This window comes from Galeopterus variegatus, unplaced genomic scaffold (genome assembly GCF_000696425.1).
Source record: "Galeopterus variegatus unplaced genomic scaffold, G_variegatus-3.0.2 Scaffold762, whole genome shotgun sequence".
Lineage (NCBI taxonomy): Eukaryota > Metazoa > Chordata > Mammalia > Dermoptera > Cynocephalidae > Galeopterus > Galeopterus variegatus.
Genome location: NW_007726873.1, coordinates 225,761 through 242,295, shown reverse-complemented (window position 1 = coordinate 242,295; position 16,535 = coordinate 225,761). Strand labels below are relative to the sequence as shown.

Below are 16,535 nucleotides of genomic sequence, written 5' to 3'. Positions count from 1 at the left end.
TTTCTGTGCTAAGAAATATGTAACATAAAATTTAGAATTTTAACCATTTTTATGTACACTGTTTAAGAATATTCACATTGTTTTGCAACTATCTCCACCATCTATCTCTAGAACTTTTTTCATCTTGCAAAACTGAAACTTCATACACATTAAACGATAACTTTCTATTTCTCCCTCCCCCAGCCCCTGGAAATCACCATTCTACTTTGTCTCTATGAATTTGACTTCTGTAGGTACCTCATATAAGTGGAATTATATAGTATTTGATCTTTTGTGACTGTCTTATTTCACTTAGCATAATATCTTCAGGTTCATCTATGTCGCAGCATGTATCAGAATTTCCTTTTTTATTATTATTGTAATATAGTTGATTATACATATCTGTAGGTTATGGAATTGAATATCAATAGTGTGTGCAATATGTGATGCTCAAATCAGGATAATTAGTATATTCAACATTACACAATCTAATCGTTTTTCATGGCCCTTTACCACTTCCTCCCTTACTGCCCCCCCACCCTCACCCCACTTCCCCATCTCTGGTAACCTCAGTTCTGTTCTCTCCTTTTGAAAGTTCTATGAATTGTTGTGATTGTGTCATCTTTCTTTTTTTATTATTTATTTGTTTATTTTTTAGCTTGCACTTATGAGTGAGGACTTGCAGTAATTCTCTTTCTGTGCCTGGTGTATTTCACTTCACATGATTTTTCTCTAGGTTCATCCATGTTGCTGCAAATGGCAGGATTTCATTCTTTTTATGGCAGAGTAGTATTCCATTGTGTAAATATACCACATTTTCCTTATCCAGTCATCTGATGATGGACATTTAGGTTGGTTCCAATTCTTGGCTACTGTAAGCAGAGCTGCAATAAACACAGGAGTGCAGGTATCCCTTCAACATGATGATTTCCATTCCTTTGGGTATATGCCCAGTAGTGGATTTGCTGGATTATTTGGCAGTTCTATCGGTAGTTGTCTGAGGAAACTCCATACCATTTTCCATAATGGCTGCACCAAATTTGCAGTCCTGCCAACAGTGTAGGAGGGTTTCCCTTTCTCCACATCCTTACCAGCATTTGTTATTCTCTGTCTTTTTGGTAATAGCCAGTCTAACTAGGGTGAGATGATATCTCAGTGTGATTTTGATTTGCATTTCCCAGATGCCAAGTGAAGTTGAGCATTTCATCTGTCTGTTGGCCATGTGTATGTCTTTCTTTGAGAAATGCCTATTTCTCAAAAGACAGTGGTTCATGAGGCACACAACCTAAAGCTCTGGTACTCTGAGTTTGCCTTTCAGCATGGAGTCCTGTATGATAGGGAAACTGGGAGACTTGGGGATGGGTGAGAAGATGCTGAGGCTAGCTTGAAACTTTTGATAGTACCACTTGCCTTGAACAAACTGTGCCTCTTCTCCTGCTGGGTCTTCAAGAAATCATTGCTCAGATATTTCTGTTGTTGGCATGTGAACATACCCAGGGTCTTTTTCAACTGAAGACCCAGCCCAAACCCTTCCTTATTCGATGGCTGGAAAACCTTAGTTGATGGTTCTGGTTCATCAGAGTACTGTGAGAGAGAAAATTGCAGCCTGAACACAATAGGTTCTGTCTGGAGGAACTTCCATGCTGTAGAGACTTCCTCCTGATGTATACAGAGTTCTCACTTTAGATTTTCTTCACAGCTTTAATGTCTGCATCAAGCTGTGGGTGTCAATACAGGTAAGTGGCACAGCTCCCCTGAACTCCGTAGAAAAATTCCTCTGATTCATTATCTCCCTTTGAATCATCATCATTCCAGAATTGGCCTTTGATGTCCATTGGCCTTTGATGTCAGCACTAGGCAGCACCCCTCTCTACCACCAGCTGAACCCAGGCCAACAAGAAGGGCATTTAGGAGGCCACACAGGGAGACAAGGCAGGGGATGATGTTAGAGGCAACCGGAGATCTGCTGGGTGTGATGGGCTCTGCTGTTGTGGTAAAAAGTCACTGTCCTTCAAGAGTAGCTGAGAACCAGAATATGAAGATCTCGTGGCTGAGTTCATGAGATTTGAAAATAAACAGTCAAGTGCTGATCTAGATGATCACAAAAGAGTAAAGAGGGAGGCACTAATATCCAGCCTGGATTGTCTTTGGGTCAGTGGTAGGATGATGGCAGCATAAGCCAGAAGTGCTAATTTTTTCAAAGTCTTTGTCACTAGAAATCAAGAAAAACTTACCCTGTCTCCAAGGGCTGTTGCTGCTTCCTTTCTGGGCATCCCTGGGCCACGTGCAGCGGCCGCTGATGGTATGAGTGGCCCGGGATGCCTTGCAGGGGTGGAGTGGCAGGCCAAGGGGCAGGGACCAGGCTGGGCCAGGCGGGCAAGGTTGTGCACCCCATGCCTCTTCATTCTGACACAGGCTCACTTGAGCCACTCTGAGCACTGGCCATTTGTGTTTGTATTGAGATCCTTTGCCCAAAATTATTTGTCTTTTTAAATTGTTGTGAAAGTTCTTTGTACTCATATGTTCTCAATACAAGACGCTTAGCAGAGAGATGATTTGCAAATATTTTTTCCTATTTTGTGAGTTAAATACTAGTGTCTTTTAATAAACAAAAATACTTTTGAGAACACTTAATGGTTTGACATTTAAAGGTCCAAATTTTGTTGCTAAATTAATCTCAGACTAATTACAGTTTGCCTTATTTCACAGCTTGTTGCTTCCAAATGAGGCATGTAGATCCCCCTCAGTTATAAGCTGTTATACCTTGGCTGGGCATACTAAAGAAAGCTAGTTGATCAAGGACCTCTGGGAGACTTTCATTCTCCAGTGTCTCACTTTAACATGACCTTCTTAAGACTCTTCTAAGATATACATGGATAGGCATGAAATTATTCTGTTGTCATAAGAAGAGGAGGTAGGCAAGAGCAGATCCCCCACCCTGAAACCCCACACTGTGCATCTAACAATCCGTTTTAGGCACCCATTGTCTAGCCTAGGTTCAGGCCAGATTACCCTAGTCAGATGGTCAACTTGCCCTAGCTCCTCGGAGTCCCCATGTAAGAGTATGTATCATGAGTACAGTTTTAGATATTTTGAATTTGATGCAAAAATGTGTGGTGATTTCAGTAACCTGACAGAGATATGGACATGGTGCTCAGGAGAGAGTTCTATATTAGAGATTTAAAAATCTGTGGTGTTCAGTGGTAAACAAGAAGAATATAGGGCAGAACATTAGAGAATGGTAACATCTGTAGGAAGAGCAAGGGAAATTATCACAGGAGGAATTGTTGCTGGGGTTGATAAATTTCATTTTTTAGGCACTTGATAAATATTTATGAGGTGAATGAATAGAAAAAATTATATACAAACAAAAATTCCCATTTAAAAAATTACTTTAAAGCAAAGGGGTAAGGGCCGGCCCATGGCTTACTTGGGAGAGTGTGGTGCTGATAACACCAAGGCCACAGGTTCGGATCTCTATGTAGGGATGGCTGGTTAGCTCACTTCGGAGAGTGTGGTGCTGACAACACCAAGTCAAGGGTTAAGATCCCCTTACTGGTCATCTTTAAAAATATAAATAAATATAAATATAAATAAATAAATAAATCTGCAAAAGCTTGTAAGGAAAGTAGAAAAAGTTTAGTCATGGGCCGGCCCGTGGCTCACTCGGTAGAGTGCGGTGCTGATAACACCAAGGCCCCGGGTTCGGATCCCACATAGGGATGGCTGGTTAGCTCACTTCGGAGAGTGTGGTGCTGACAACACCAAGTCAAGGGTTGAGATCCCCTTACCGGTCATCTTTAAAAAAAAAAAAAGCAAAAGAGTATACAACTTTCTTTATAGATTAATGTGTCCCCAGTTAAACATGCATCTTTTGAAAAATTATTTGCGTGTCAGTAATTATATTTATTCAGATGAAATTGTTTATATGTCAAGTTCACAAGAAAATGCTTCCAGTGAGATAGTATTTACAACTTTCCTTTAATTTCTTAGAAGTAATCGTTTTTACATTTAACTTCTACAAGAGTAATATATTCCTTTATAGATTGATTTGTCCTCAGTGCAAAAAGCATCTTTTGAAGAATTATTTCCATATGTCAGCAATTATGTTAATTCAAATGAAATTATTGCTGTGTCAAGTTTGCAAGAAAATTCTTCAAATGAGGTAGTATTTTCGATTTTTTCTTCAATTACTAATTTTGTTGTATTAAATACTTTGTATGTAAAATACTTTAAGAAATCTGTAACTCAGTTGAGGCAAACCTCATCTACATGTGTGTGAAGCAGAATCTCTTATCAGATATGTTTTGAAAATATTTTCTCCCATTCTGTGGGTTGCCTTTTTACTCTTAATTTTGATACACAAAATATTTTAATGTTCATGAAGTCCGATTTGTCTATTTTTTTGTTGTTGCCTATGATTTTTGTGTCATGTTCAAGAAATCATTGCCAAATCAAATGTCATGAAGCCTTTGCCCTATGTTTTATTCAAAGAGTTTTATTTTTTTAAGTCTTAACATTTAGATCTATATGTCTGCTTTATGCCAATACCATACTATTTGGTGACTGTAGCCTTGTATATGTTTTTTCGGATGGGTTTTTATTTTTCTGCCAAAACCACCATTGGGATTTTGATAGGGATTACAATGAATGTGTAGATCACTTTGGGTAGTAATGACATCTTAACATTAGTAGGTCTTCCAGTCCATGAACATGGCCTGTGTTTTCATTTATTTTTGTATTCTTTAATTTCTTTCAGCAGTGTTTTGTAGTTTTCATTGTGTAAGTCTTACTTCTTTGGTTGATTCCTAAGTATCACTTTTGATACTGTTACAAATGGAATTGTTTTCATAATTTCCCTTCAGATTGTTCGTTGTTAGTGTGTAGAAATGAAATTGATTTTTGTGTGACTTTGTAGACTGCTACATTGATGAATTTATTTATTAGGTTCTAACAGTTTTTAAATGGAATGTTTAGGGTTTTGCACATGTAAAATTATATAATCTATAAACAGGTAATTTTACTTCTTCCTTTCCAATTTGGATGCCTTTTATTTCTTCTTTTTGCCCAATTGTTCTGGCTAGAACTTCCAGTACTATGTTGAAAAAGTAGATATCCTTGGGCCGGCCCGGTGGCGCACTGGAGAGTGCACCGCTTGGGAGTGTGGCGGCGCTCCCGCCGAGGGTTCGGATCCCATGTGGAGACCGGTTCCCGCTCACTGGCTGAGCGCGGTGCGGGCGCAACACCGAGGGGTTGCGATCCCGTTACCGGTCAGTAAAAAAAGACAAAAAGGAAAAAAAAAAAAGTAGATATCCTTGCTTTGTTCCTGATCTTAGAGAAAAAGCTTTGGGTTGCGATCCCGTTACCGGTCAGTAAAAAAAGACAAAAAGGAAAAAAAAAAAAGTAGATATCCTTGCTTTGTTCCTGATCTTAGAGAAAAAGCTTTGGGTTGCGATCCCGTTACCGGTCAGTAAAAAAAGACAAAAAGGAAAAAAAAAAAAGTAGATATCCTTGCTTTGTTCCTGATCTTAGAGAAAAAGCTTTGGGTTGCGATCCCGTTACCGGTCAGTAAAAAAAGACAAAAAGGAAAAAAAAAAAAGTAGATATCCTTGCTTTGTTCCTGATCTTAGAGAAAAAGCTTTGGGTTGCGATCCCGTTACCGGTCAGTAAAAAAAGACAAAAAGGAAAAAAAAAAAAGTAGATATCCTTGCTTTGTTCCTGATCTTAGAGAAAAAGCTTTCAGTCTTTCACCATTGAGTATGATGTTCACTGTAGGGTTTTCGTATGTGGCTTTTATTATGTTTAGGTAGTTTTCTTCCAGTTCTTTGTTGAGTATTTTTAGCATGAAAGGGTGTTGAAATTTGTCAAGTGCTTTTTCTGCATGAATTGAGATGATCATGCTTTCCTCCCTTCATTCTATTATATGTGGTACATTACATTGCTTGATTTTTGATGAACCATCCATGTGTTCCAGGAATAAATCCCACTTGGTCATGGTCTATAATCTTTTTAATATGCTGAAGAATTCAGTTTGCTAGTATTTCATTGAGGATTTTTTGCATCAATGTTTAAAAGGAATATTAGCCTGTAGTTTTGTTGTTGTTGTTGTTGTGTCTTTGGCTTTGTTTGACTTTGGGTGATGCTGGTCTCATAGAATGAGTTATGAAATATTCCCTCCTCTTTAATTTTTTGGAAAAGTTTAAGAAATATTGATATTAGTTCTTCTTTAAATGTTTGGTAGAATTTACCAATGAAGACATCAGGACTAGGACTTTTTTTTGTTGGGAGATTTTTGATTACTGATTTAATCTTCTTACTAGTTATAGGTCTATTCAGATTTTCTATTTCTTTGTGACTTAGTCTTAGTAAGTTTTGTGTTTCTAGGAATTTGTTCATTTCTTTAGGTAATCCAATTTGTTAGCATAACAATCATTCATGGTATTCTCTTATAATCTTTTTTTTTTTTTGTAGAATCAGTAGTAATATTACTACTTTCATTTCTTGTTTTAGTAATTTGAGTCTGCTCTGTTTTTTTTCCTGGTACATCTAGCTAAAGGTTTATCAATTTTGTTGATCTTTTCAAAGAACTAACTTTTGGTTTCATTGACTTTCCTCAGTTGCTTTTCTGTACTCTATTTTGTTTATCTCTGTTCTAATTTTCATTATTTCCACCCATCTGCTAGCTTTGGGTTAGTTTGGTCTTTTTTTATTCCTTAAATTGTAAAGTTAGATTCGAGATCTATCTTGTTTTTTTAATATAAGCATTTGTAACTGTACATTTCCCTCTTATCACTGCTTTTGCTGTGTACCATGAGTTTTGGTATATTGTGTTTTTATTTTCATTGGTCTCTATATATTTCATAATTTTCCTTTTGATTTTGTCTCTGATCCATTTGGTATTTGAATGTGTTGTTTAATTTCCACAATTTTGTGAATTTTCCAGTTTTCCTTCTATTTTTGATTTCTAACTTCATCCCATTTTGGTCCGAGAAGAAATAAGATATATGTCTTTTAAATCTCTTGAGATTTAATTTGTGGATTAATACATGGCCTATACTGTAAAATATCCCAGGTACACTTGAGAAGAATATGCATGCTGTTGTTGGTGGGAAGAGTGTTCTTTATCTAGTAGTTAGATCTAGTTGATTTATTGTGTTAAGATCTCTATTTTTTTACTTATCTTCTGTCTAGTTGTTCTATGCATTACTGAGAGGGACGTATTGAAGTCTCCAACTATTATTGTCGAACTGTTTATTTCTCTCTTCAATTCTCTCAGTTTTTGCTTCGTATATTTTGAAGGTCTGTCATTAATTGTGTAATTGTTTATATCTTCTTACTGTATTGAAACTTTTATTTGTATATAATGTCCTTCTTCATCTCTTACCATGCTTTTTAAAAAAAATTTAAAGTCTATTTTGTCTGATATTAATATAGCCACCCTGCTTATTCTCTTTTGGTTACTATTTGCATGGAATATCTTTTTTAATCTTTTCATTTCCAGTCTGTTTATGTCTTAGGATCTAAAGTGAGTCTCTTATAGATAATATATAGCATGTGTTTTTATCCAGTCCACTAATTTCTGTGTTTTGACTGGAAAGTTCCGCCCTTTAAAGTACATTTAAAGTACAGACAGTCCCTGACTTGAGAAGAATATGTATGCTGTTGTTGGTGGGAAGAGTGGTTTGACCTTACAATGGGCTTATCGAAACTATATTAGCCCATTTTCTGTTGCTTACAACAGAATACCTGAAACTGGGTAATTGATAAGAAAACTAAATTTATTTCTTAGAGTTTTGGAGGATGAGAAGCCCAAAGTCCAGGGGGCATATCTGGTGAGGGTATTCTTCTTGGTGGGAACTCTACAGAGTTGCATGGTAATGAAGGTATCATGTGGTGAGAATGGCAAGAGTGTTTTCATGTGTTGTCCTTATAAAGCCACCAGTCTACACCCATGATAACCTATTAAACCATTAACCCGTTACTCATGAATGGATAAGTCCATTCATGAGAGCATAGTTTTCATGATTCAGTCACCTCGTAGGGCCCTACCTTTCAACATTGGGAATCAAGCTCCCAACATGAGCTTTGGAGGAGACAAATATCCAACCCATAGCAGGGATGTGACCCTATTGTAAGTCGAGGAACATCTTGACTTATGATGGTTCGACATAATTCTTCAGCTTCATGATGGGTTTATTGGGGTATTAAGTGCATTTTTTACTTACAATATTTTTGACTTATGATGAGTTTGTTGGGATATAACTCCATTGTAGGTGAAGGAGCATCTGTAATTACTGATTACAGATCAGTAGGAAGGAGACCCTTCTGTTGTTTTGCTCTTTGTTTCCTATATGCCTTATAACTTTTTTGTCCCTTATTTCCTGTGTTACTGTCTTCTGTTGTGTTTAGTTGATTTTTTTATAGTGAAGTGTTTAAATTTCTTTCTTATTTTGTTTTGTCTATATTCTATAGCTGTTTTCTTTCTGACATTTTGCTCTTTATTTCCTATATGGCTTACAAATTTTTTGTTCTTCATTTCTTGCATTATCATCTTCTTTTGTGTTCAGTTGATTTTTTGTAGTGAAATGTTTGAATTTCTTTCTTATTTTGTTTTGTCTATATTATATGTATATAGTTACTTTCTTTGTGGTTACCAGGGGGATTACATTTAACATCCTAGAGTTATGACACTCTAATGTGAATTTTTTTTTTTTGGTAGCTTAAACCCTGGACCTTGGTGTTACAACACCACCCTCTAACCAACTGTGCTAACCAGCTAGCCCTTCGTAAAGTCTAAAGATTAAACAGTAACTCAACTCTGTTGCTGAAAAATATAAGTACCGTAGAATACTTTTAAGTCTAATCATTCCATCCCAACCTATATATTTTTGTTTTACAGTATTTGGAGTCTGTCTTTTTTTTTTTAACCCAAAATTATAATCATCAGCATCATTATTAATTTACGTAGTTTGTTTTTGTTACATATATTTAAATTTGCTTACTTTTTGCCTTTTAGACCATCCTTTTAAGATCATTTTTCTTCTTTCTGTTGTTCATCATTTAGATTAGTTTCTTTAGTGAAGGTCTTTGGTGGTAGATTGCCCCAGGTTTTTAAAAATGCCTCTAAATTGCCCTCATTCCTGAAAGATAGTTTTTCTGGGTACACATTTCTAAGTTGGCAGTAATTTTCTCTGTGCCCCTTGATGGTATCATTCTACTGTCTCCTGACTTACATGTTGCAGTTGCAACTCTCCTGTTAGTCTAATTGTCATTTCCTTGTATATTACATATATGCAGAAAAGCATTAACTCAACAGGCTTGCACATTTCCAGGGTCCTCAGGACTGTTCTTTGGTTGGGCTCCTTGAAGATGACCTCTGAGCCCTCGGAGTATTCTGCCTGATAAGTGTCTTTGTATGTCTGAGGTCTTGGGCCATGCCATGTAGTTTATTCTAGCAGTGTGGGTTATGGCAAATACCTGTTTTTGATGCCTGAGACTTTGGGTATCAATTTAACCTCTTTGGGATGAGGTCTGAGTATCTGAGGTCAGTTACCCAAGCATGCAGTGCTTTTTATTTGGGTGACTGGCCCCATGTAAAAATCCTGTTGTTAAGGCTCACTGACCTTCCTTGGTTGGCAACACTTTAAACATGGGAAGATTAAGTGCTGTCCATGTGACTGCCCTAAGGACAACTGGAAGCTTGTTCTCCTAGACTTGGCCCTATGTGCCTTTTCCCTTTGTCGATTTTAATCTGTATCTTTTTGCTGTAATAAACTGTAATTGTCAGTGTAACCATAAGTATCTGTATCTTTCCTAATATTTTAACTGCTTAAGTAATTAATAATAGAGAAGAATGTGTTGAAATTAGCCTTTATTATGATGGCATATTTGTTAGTTTCTTCCTGTGGGTCTATAAAATTTTGCTTTGTATATTTTGAAGCTATTTTATTGGCTCCATATACATTTTAAGTTGTTATATATGCTGATGAATTGAACCTGTTTTTTCATTCTTTAGCAAGCCTCTTTATTCCTAATAATGTTTTTTTTTGGATCTCAAATTCTGTTTTGTCTGTTATAAATATAGTTGTCTTATAAGGATTCAGCTGTCTCATAGGATCAGTTACCAGATAGAATAGACAAGGATTCTGTTATCAGATAGGATTCATCTTTTCTGAATCCTATAATCCTTCTAGCAAATCAATGAGCCTGAGGGTGGTCTTGGAGACTGACACAATATATGTTTTCTTTCTGGCTTCTTTGAAGGTCTCCTTACTTTGGGTATGCTATAATTTCACTGGAATACGTACATTAATGGATTATTATTTTTGTTTGCTGTTCTTTTTAATTCTAATTTTGCTTAGAATATTAGATTTCCTGAGTCTGCGGATTCACGTTTTTCATCAATTTGGAAAATTTCTCAGATGTTATCTGTTTTATTCTCTCTGGAATGGTAATTAGCATATGTTAGGCCTCATTCTATCCTCCGTATCTCTCAACCTCTCCTTAATATTTTTTTATTTATTTGTTATATTTGGGGTAATTTCTTCAGTAATTCTGTCATCTTTGTCTACTCTGCTGCTTAAGCCTCCCATTGAATTTTTTAATTCAACAATTATATTTTTCATTTCAAGAAGTTTTGGTTGTTGGGCTGGCCTGTGGCTCACTCGGGAGAGTATGGTGCTGATAACACCAAGGCCATGGGTTCGGATCCCATATAGGGATGGCCGGTTAGCTCACTGCATGAGCGTGGTGCTGACAACACCAAGTCAAAGGTTGAGATCCCCTTACTGGTCATCTTAAAAAAAAAGAAAATATATGCGAATGTGACTTGTACACACCTATATGTGCACACAAATACATCTAAAATATACATCTTAAACATTAAAAAAAAAAAAAAAGTTCTGGTTGTTTCTTTATCAAATCTGCTTTTCATTCCTGATAGTTTCTTGTTGCTCATTCATCCTTGAGATTTCAGTTGCTAAACCTTTATTTTATATACTGCTATTCCATTCTGATTTGCCAGTTTCGATATCTGATGTTGTAGGGGTTTGGATCCATTGTTTGATATTCATCATTTATTATATAGTCTTACACTTAGTAGCTTGATTTCTCATGAATCAGTACTTCCTTTAGTATCATTATACTGAAATTTTAGGAGGAGATGAAATGTATTTTGTCCTTTATTTCTGCCTAGACTATTCTTTTTTTTTTTTGTCTTTTTGTCTTTTTTCGTGACCGGCAACGGATCGCAACCCTCAGTGTCGCACCCGTACTGGACCGGGACCGGCAACGGGATCTCAACCCTCAGTGTTGCCCCCGCTCCTCGCTCAGCCAGTGAGCGGCCGGTCTGTATGTGGGATCCGAACCCTTGGCGGGAGCGCTGCCGCGCTTCCCAAGCGGCGCACTGTAGCAGTGCGCCACCAGGCTGGCCCCTGCCTAGACTATTCTTTTTTTTTTTTGTCTTTTTGTCTTTTTTCGTGACCGGCAACGGATCGCAACCCTCAGTGTCGCACCCGTACTGGACCGGGACCGGCAACGGGATCTCAACCCTCAGTGTTGCCCCCGCTCCTCGCTCAGCCAGTGAGCGGCCGGTCTGTATGTGGGATCCGAACCCTTGGCGGGAGCGCTGCCGCGCTTCCCAAGCGGCGCACTGTAGCAGTGCGCCACCAGGCTGGCCCCTGCCTAGACTATTCTGAGCTGAATCTTGAACAACAGCTCTGACACTGACCGTAAGACTGACCCTGACCATTTATTTTCTTGATCTTACTTGATAGGAATCCTATGGGCCTAAAGTGGGGATCCATTTTCCTAAGAGGACTTGTATATGTTTCTACTACAACAGCTATAGGTAGGGCTGGGTATCAATCTGGGAACACTGTAGCCACCTTTAAAGATTCTTGCTTAGTGCCAGAATCTCGGGTTTAGCATTCCCTCCTTTTAATGGCCCATTAACAGTGCCCTTGTCTGAGCCAGTCACTATGTTCAGCAGTAAGGAATATGTTGATTGGCTTGGCTGAGGGTCTTGGCCATTGTGGTGCTCAGAAGTTATCCACTTCACCTGACCTATAGGAAGGTGTAGTGCACAGACCGGTAGAGTGGGTAGATTCTCCCAAGAAAACTGTTACTGTTCCATACGAGAAGAATGGAGAACGAATGCTAGGCGGGAAAATAGCAGATGTCTACCACAGAGGATAATATGAATTTTACAGTAGAAGAGGTTTCCATACAGACTTTATTTAAAATGGGAGATCCCTGGATAAATACATATCTCTACTTCTGAGTTCTGAGAACCAAAATACGTTACTTCTGAAAGACATGGCATTTCTTTATTCTAGAGACTGTTTGCTTGATTGGAAATTATCAAAATCATCTGAGTTGAGAAATCAAGGAATCTACCATTTAATTCAAAATTAAATTTAAATTTGTGTTTTAACTCAATAAATTATGCAAACTTTCTCTCCCACTTTGGAGAACTTGAATCATAACTCTACTGTTATTTGCTCTCTGTCTTTGAGTTATCCAGTAGCTCTGAAACTAAGTTTCTTCATTTGTAAAATGGGGATAATATGATCTAGTCTTGCTTGGTTCTTGTCAGCAAATGTTTTAAAACCAATTAGTGTCTGGAGTGGAATAAGCATTTAATTAGTGCTTGCTGTTATTAATACCTATGAAATATGGATATTGAGACTATTTGCATTTGAAACATGACAACATATAAATCTAGCATTTAAAGAAATTATGCAATATCTGCTTTTTTTCTTTTCCAGTTTCCTACAAATACATCAGAAATGTGTTGTATTATTAGAGCATCACCAGGAACTAGACAAGTGAAAAGTAAAGGTGTTATTGTAAAGAAGAAGAAATATTCTCCTCCTAAAGATATTCCTCAAGGTACTGTAGTATGAATGCAGAACATACTTTTTTTGGATGACATAAAACATTTTTTCTTTGTAAAAACACAAGAAATTACATTATAAATCGTATTCTGAGAGTTTTTACACAAAGTAGAAATAGTAAAATTATAAAAATCTGAACAGGTTTCAGAAAGAGAGTAAAATAACTTTTTTAAAGACAAATACTTCGGGCCGGCCCGTGGCTCACTTGGGAGAGTGCGGTGCTGATAACACCAAGGCCTCGGGTTCGGATCCCATATAGGGATGGCCGGTTCGCTCACTGGCTGAGCGTGGTGCTGGCAACACCAAGCTAAGGGTTAAGATCCCCTTACCAGTCATCTTTTTAAAAAAAAAAAAAAAAAAAAAAGACAAATACCTCATCTTTTGAAAAATGAGTTTATGACATTGATTTAAAATTTATTTATCTAGGATATTTCCTTTTATAAGTACTCAAAATTTAGTGTTGTTTATGTTTCATTCTTAGATAGGAAGGCATTGTTGCATTCACATAACATTGGTTGAGTACTTCCTCTATGAAAGGCGCTGTGCTAAGAACCTTATTATATCATTAATTTCTCCCTTTGACTTTACGATAGACAGGATGCATATTGTTATCCCCATTTTACATATTAAGACTCAGGCTTAAAGTAGAGTGCAATTTGTCTAAGATCATACTGCTACCAACTGGTGGAGAGGAATTCAATCTTTCAAGACTTCTGGACTAAATTAGTTCTTTTTTGTACTCCCCTCACTGTATTTCAGACAGAATGTCTAATTACTCAGTGGAGTTTTGGAACCTTTTGTGAGTAAGTTGCCAGAGAAGTAATTGAAATTTAATGGATTATGTATAACTTCAGTCCAATCAAGCTGTCCTCTTTTGGTCCTTGTTCTCATTTCCTTCACACTGCCTGCCCTGAGCATTTTCTAAGTCCACAGAGATCTCTCTCTCTTTTTTTTTAAATAAGTTCCTTGAATACTTAATGCTGCTCATTTGACACTTAATAATTTTATTAGTCAGAGTTCTCCAGTAAAATAGAACCAATGGAGTATAGACAGATAGATAGATATAGATATAGCTCTCATATATCTAGATATTTATATAAGAATATTGATATCTAGATATATGAGAGATGATTTATTATGGGAATTGGCTCATGTGATTTTGGAGCCTGAAAAGTCCTGTGACATGCCATCTGCAAGTTGGAGAACCAGGGATGCCAGTGGCATAGCTAAGACTGAATCTGAAGGCCTGAGAACCAGGGGAGCTGACAGTGTAACTCTCAGTCCAAGGCTGAGGACCTGAAAGCCTGCGGGACCACTGGCACAAGACCCAGAGTCTATAGGTCAGAGAACCCAGAGTTCTGATGTTCAAGGGCAGGAGATATTCTTCCCAGAACACAGAGAGTAAATTTGGCTTTCCTCTGCCTTTTTGTTCTATCCAGACCTTCAACTGATGACATGGTGCCCGTCCACATTGGGTGAAGGCAGATCTTCCTTAATTGGTCTATTGATTCAAATGCTGATGTCTTGCAGAACACCCTCACAGACATACCCAGAAATAATGCTTTTCCAGCTATCTGGGTATCCCTTAACCTAGTCAAGTTGATACCTAAAAGTAACCCATCACAATAATATACCACTACCTGACATAATTTGCAATGCTGACTTTTCGTATTTCTTAAGTTATGAAGTTTTTCAAGGACAAAGACCACATAATAGACTATTTCTATCCCTATCTCTGATAACATTAGCGTGGTGGTAGGAAATAGTAGATGCCTATATCAGTCAGAGTCCTGCCAAAGAAACAAAGCCAATAGAATGTATTACACACACACATGCATATATATGTATATATGTATATGTATATGTACATAGATATACACACACACAAGGGTACTTCAAAAACTTTGTGGAAAAATAGAATGAAAAGATAATACAAATCTCTCCATGAACTTTTTGAAGACCCCTATACTTACACACATGTACACATATGTTTATACACATATGTATGTATATTTATGCACATACGCAGATTCATATATGTGTACTCATATATACGTGTATATATAAAGTGATTTATTTAGAGGATTTGACTTAATGTGATTGTGAAGTCTAGCTGAGCAAGTCTGAAAACTGTATGGAGGCTGGAAACTCTTGGGCAGAAGCTGATGACACAGTTCACACATAGATTTCTTGTTCTTCATAGAAACCTCAGTTTTGCTTTTAAGGCCATTCAGCTGATTGGATTAGGCCTGCCCACATCAAGGATAATCTTCACTACTTAAAGTCAGCTATTATAGATGTTAACCATATCTGCAAAATACCATCAAAGCAACACTTAGATTAGTATTTGATTGAATAATTGTGTAATATAGCATAGCCAAGTTGACACAAGTAACCATCACAGTTCAGCCCTTATCAATTATACATTCATATGCATCTCCTTAAACATACTTAATCTCCAAATAAAAACAATAACAGAGTCATACTTTTGTGTAACATGATACAACCATTCTGCATAAAGCTGAAAATGTGTTAGCCTTTTTCCCCAGAAGAGGATATGAAGACCTTGGGTGATATTCACTCTTCTCCTTGATATCCTGTAACTTAAAAACTGTGATATAAAGTTAACTATTATTAATACATCTGTTATATAAGGAGATAAGAAAGAAGAAAACAAAGATATTTGAATCAAGATGGCGGAATAGACGGTCCACAGCGTCACTCTCTCCCACAAATCAATGAAATTTACAACTATAAAAATGTAACATCAGCCAACCCGGGGCCGCTGGAGCTCAGGGGAAGAGGAGGAGAGACCTACGGAGTTCATGAAGGCGGGAGAAACTACGATGAGAGAAAGAAAAAGCTGCTTTGAGCATTTGGGGCTGCAGCTGCTTTAAGGCTCAAGCTGATAAGCACATGGAACAGGAGCCGGTAGAAGCCTCTGCTGTACCCTTCAGATGGAGTTACTTGGAGGCAGCAGGAGAAAAGAGGGCCTTTGTGGCCCCCAGGACAGCAAGACCACTAATAGGGTTCCTGTGGACCCACGCAGGAGCGAGGAGCCAGAACAACTGAAAAAAGGGAGCCACTCAGAGGCTGGTGATTCATTGCAAGGGACTGGCATAGGGCCCATCCTGTGGGAAGTGTTTGCAGCACAGGCGGCGGGGGAGACATGCCCACCAGGGGAATGCTGGGACACAACAAGGACAGCTGATCTGCCTCCCAGTCAGCACAGGACCACTCAGAGGAGACTGGTCAGGAATGCAGAATTGCATGGGGTGCAGTTTGATGAAAAATCTCAGGCCCAGATCAGAGTTTCTACACAACCCAGGGGCACCGGGTATCTGGAGAGCCGGAAGTACCTATAAGGTCAACCATTAAACCCTGAGCTACACAAAAAGCCTTCCCTAGGGAAACAGCAGCAAAGTAGCAATTTAAACAGCCACACAGCTCAAGTACTGGTTCCCACAGGAAGATCCCCCGTGTTAGAAGCAAAGGACAAATAATTAGTTCCGTTCCAGGCACACCACCAGCACCTTGGGGCCTGCCTGGGAACTGGAGGCTTGGATCTGGGGAACGGACCCCACTCCCACTTCCAGGCAAACTGCACCAGTGCCTCAGGGACAGCCTGGGGACCTGAAGCATGGAAAAGGGGACTGGACC

The 16,535-nt window shown here is 38.0% G+C and overlaps 1 protein-coding gene across 1 annotated transcript in view; it reads left to right on the top strand.

The window, feature by feature from the left end:
- The window catches only part of LOC103590060 (probable GPI-anchored adhesin-like protein PGA55), a 79,640-nt gene extending 64,172 nt beyond the window's left edge, over positions 1 to 15,468 (top strand). The window contains exons 12-14 of the mRNA XM_008572180.1: positions 4,025 to 4,144; positions 12,747 to 12,870; positions 15,425 to 15,468. Coding sequence (XP_008570402.1) covers positions 4,025 to 4,144; positions 12,747 to 12,870; positions 15,425 to 15,468 — 288 coding nt within the window. The remainder of the gene's footprint in view (positions 1 to 4,024; positions 4,145 to 12,746; positions 12,871 to 15,424) is intronic.
- Positions 15,469 to 16,535: the final 1,067 nt, after the last annotated feature.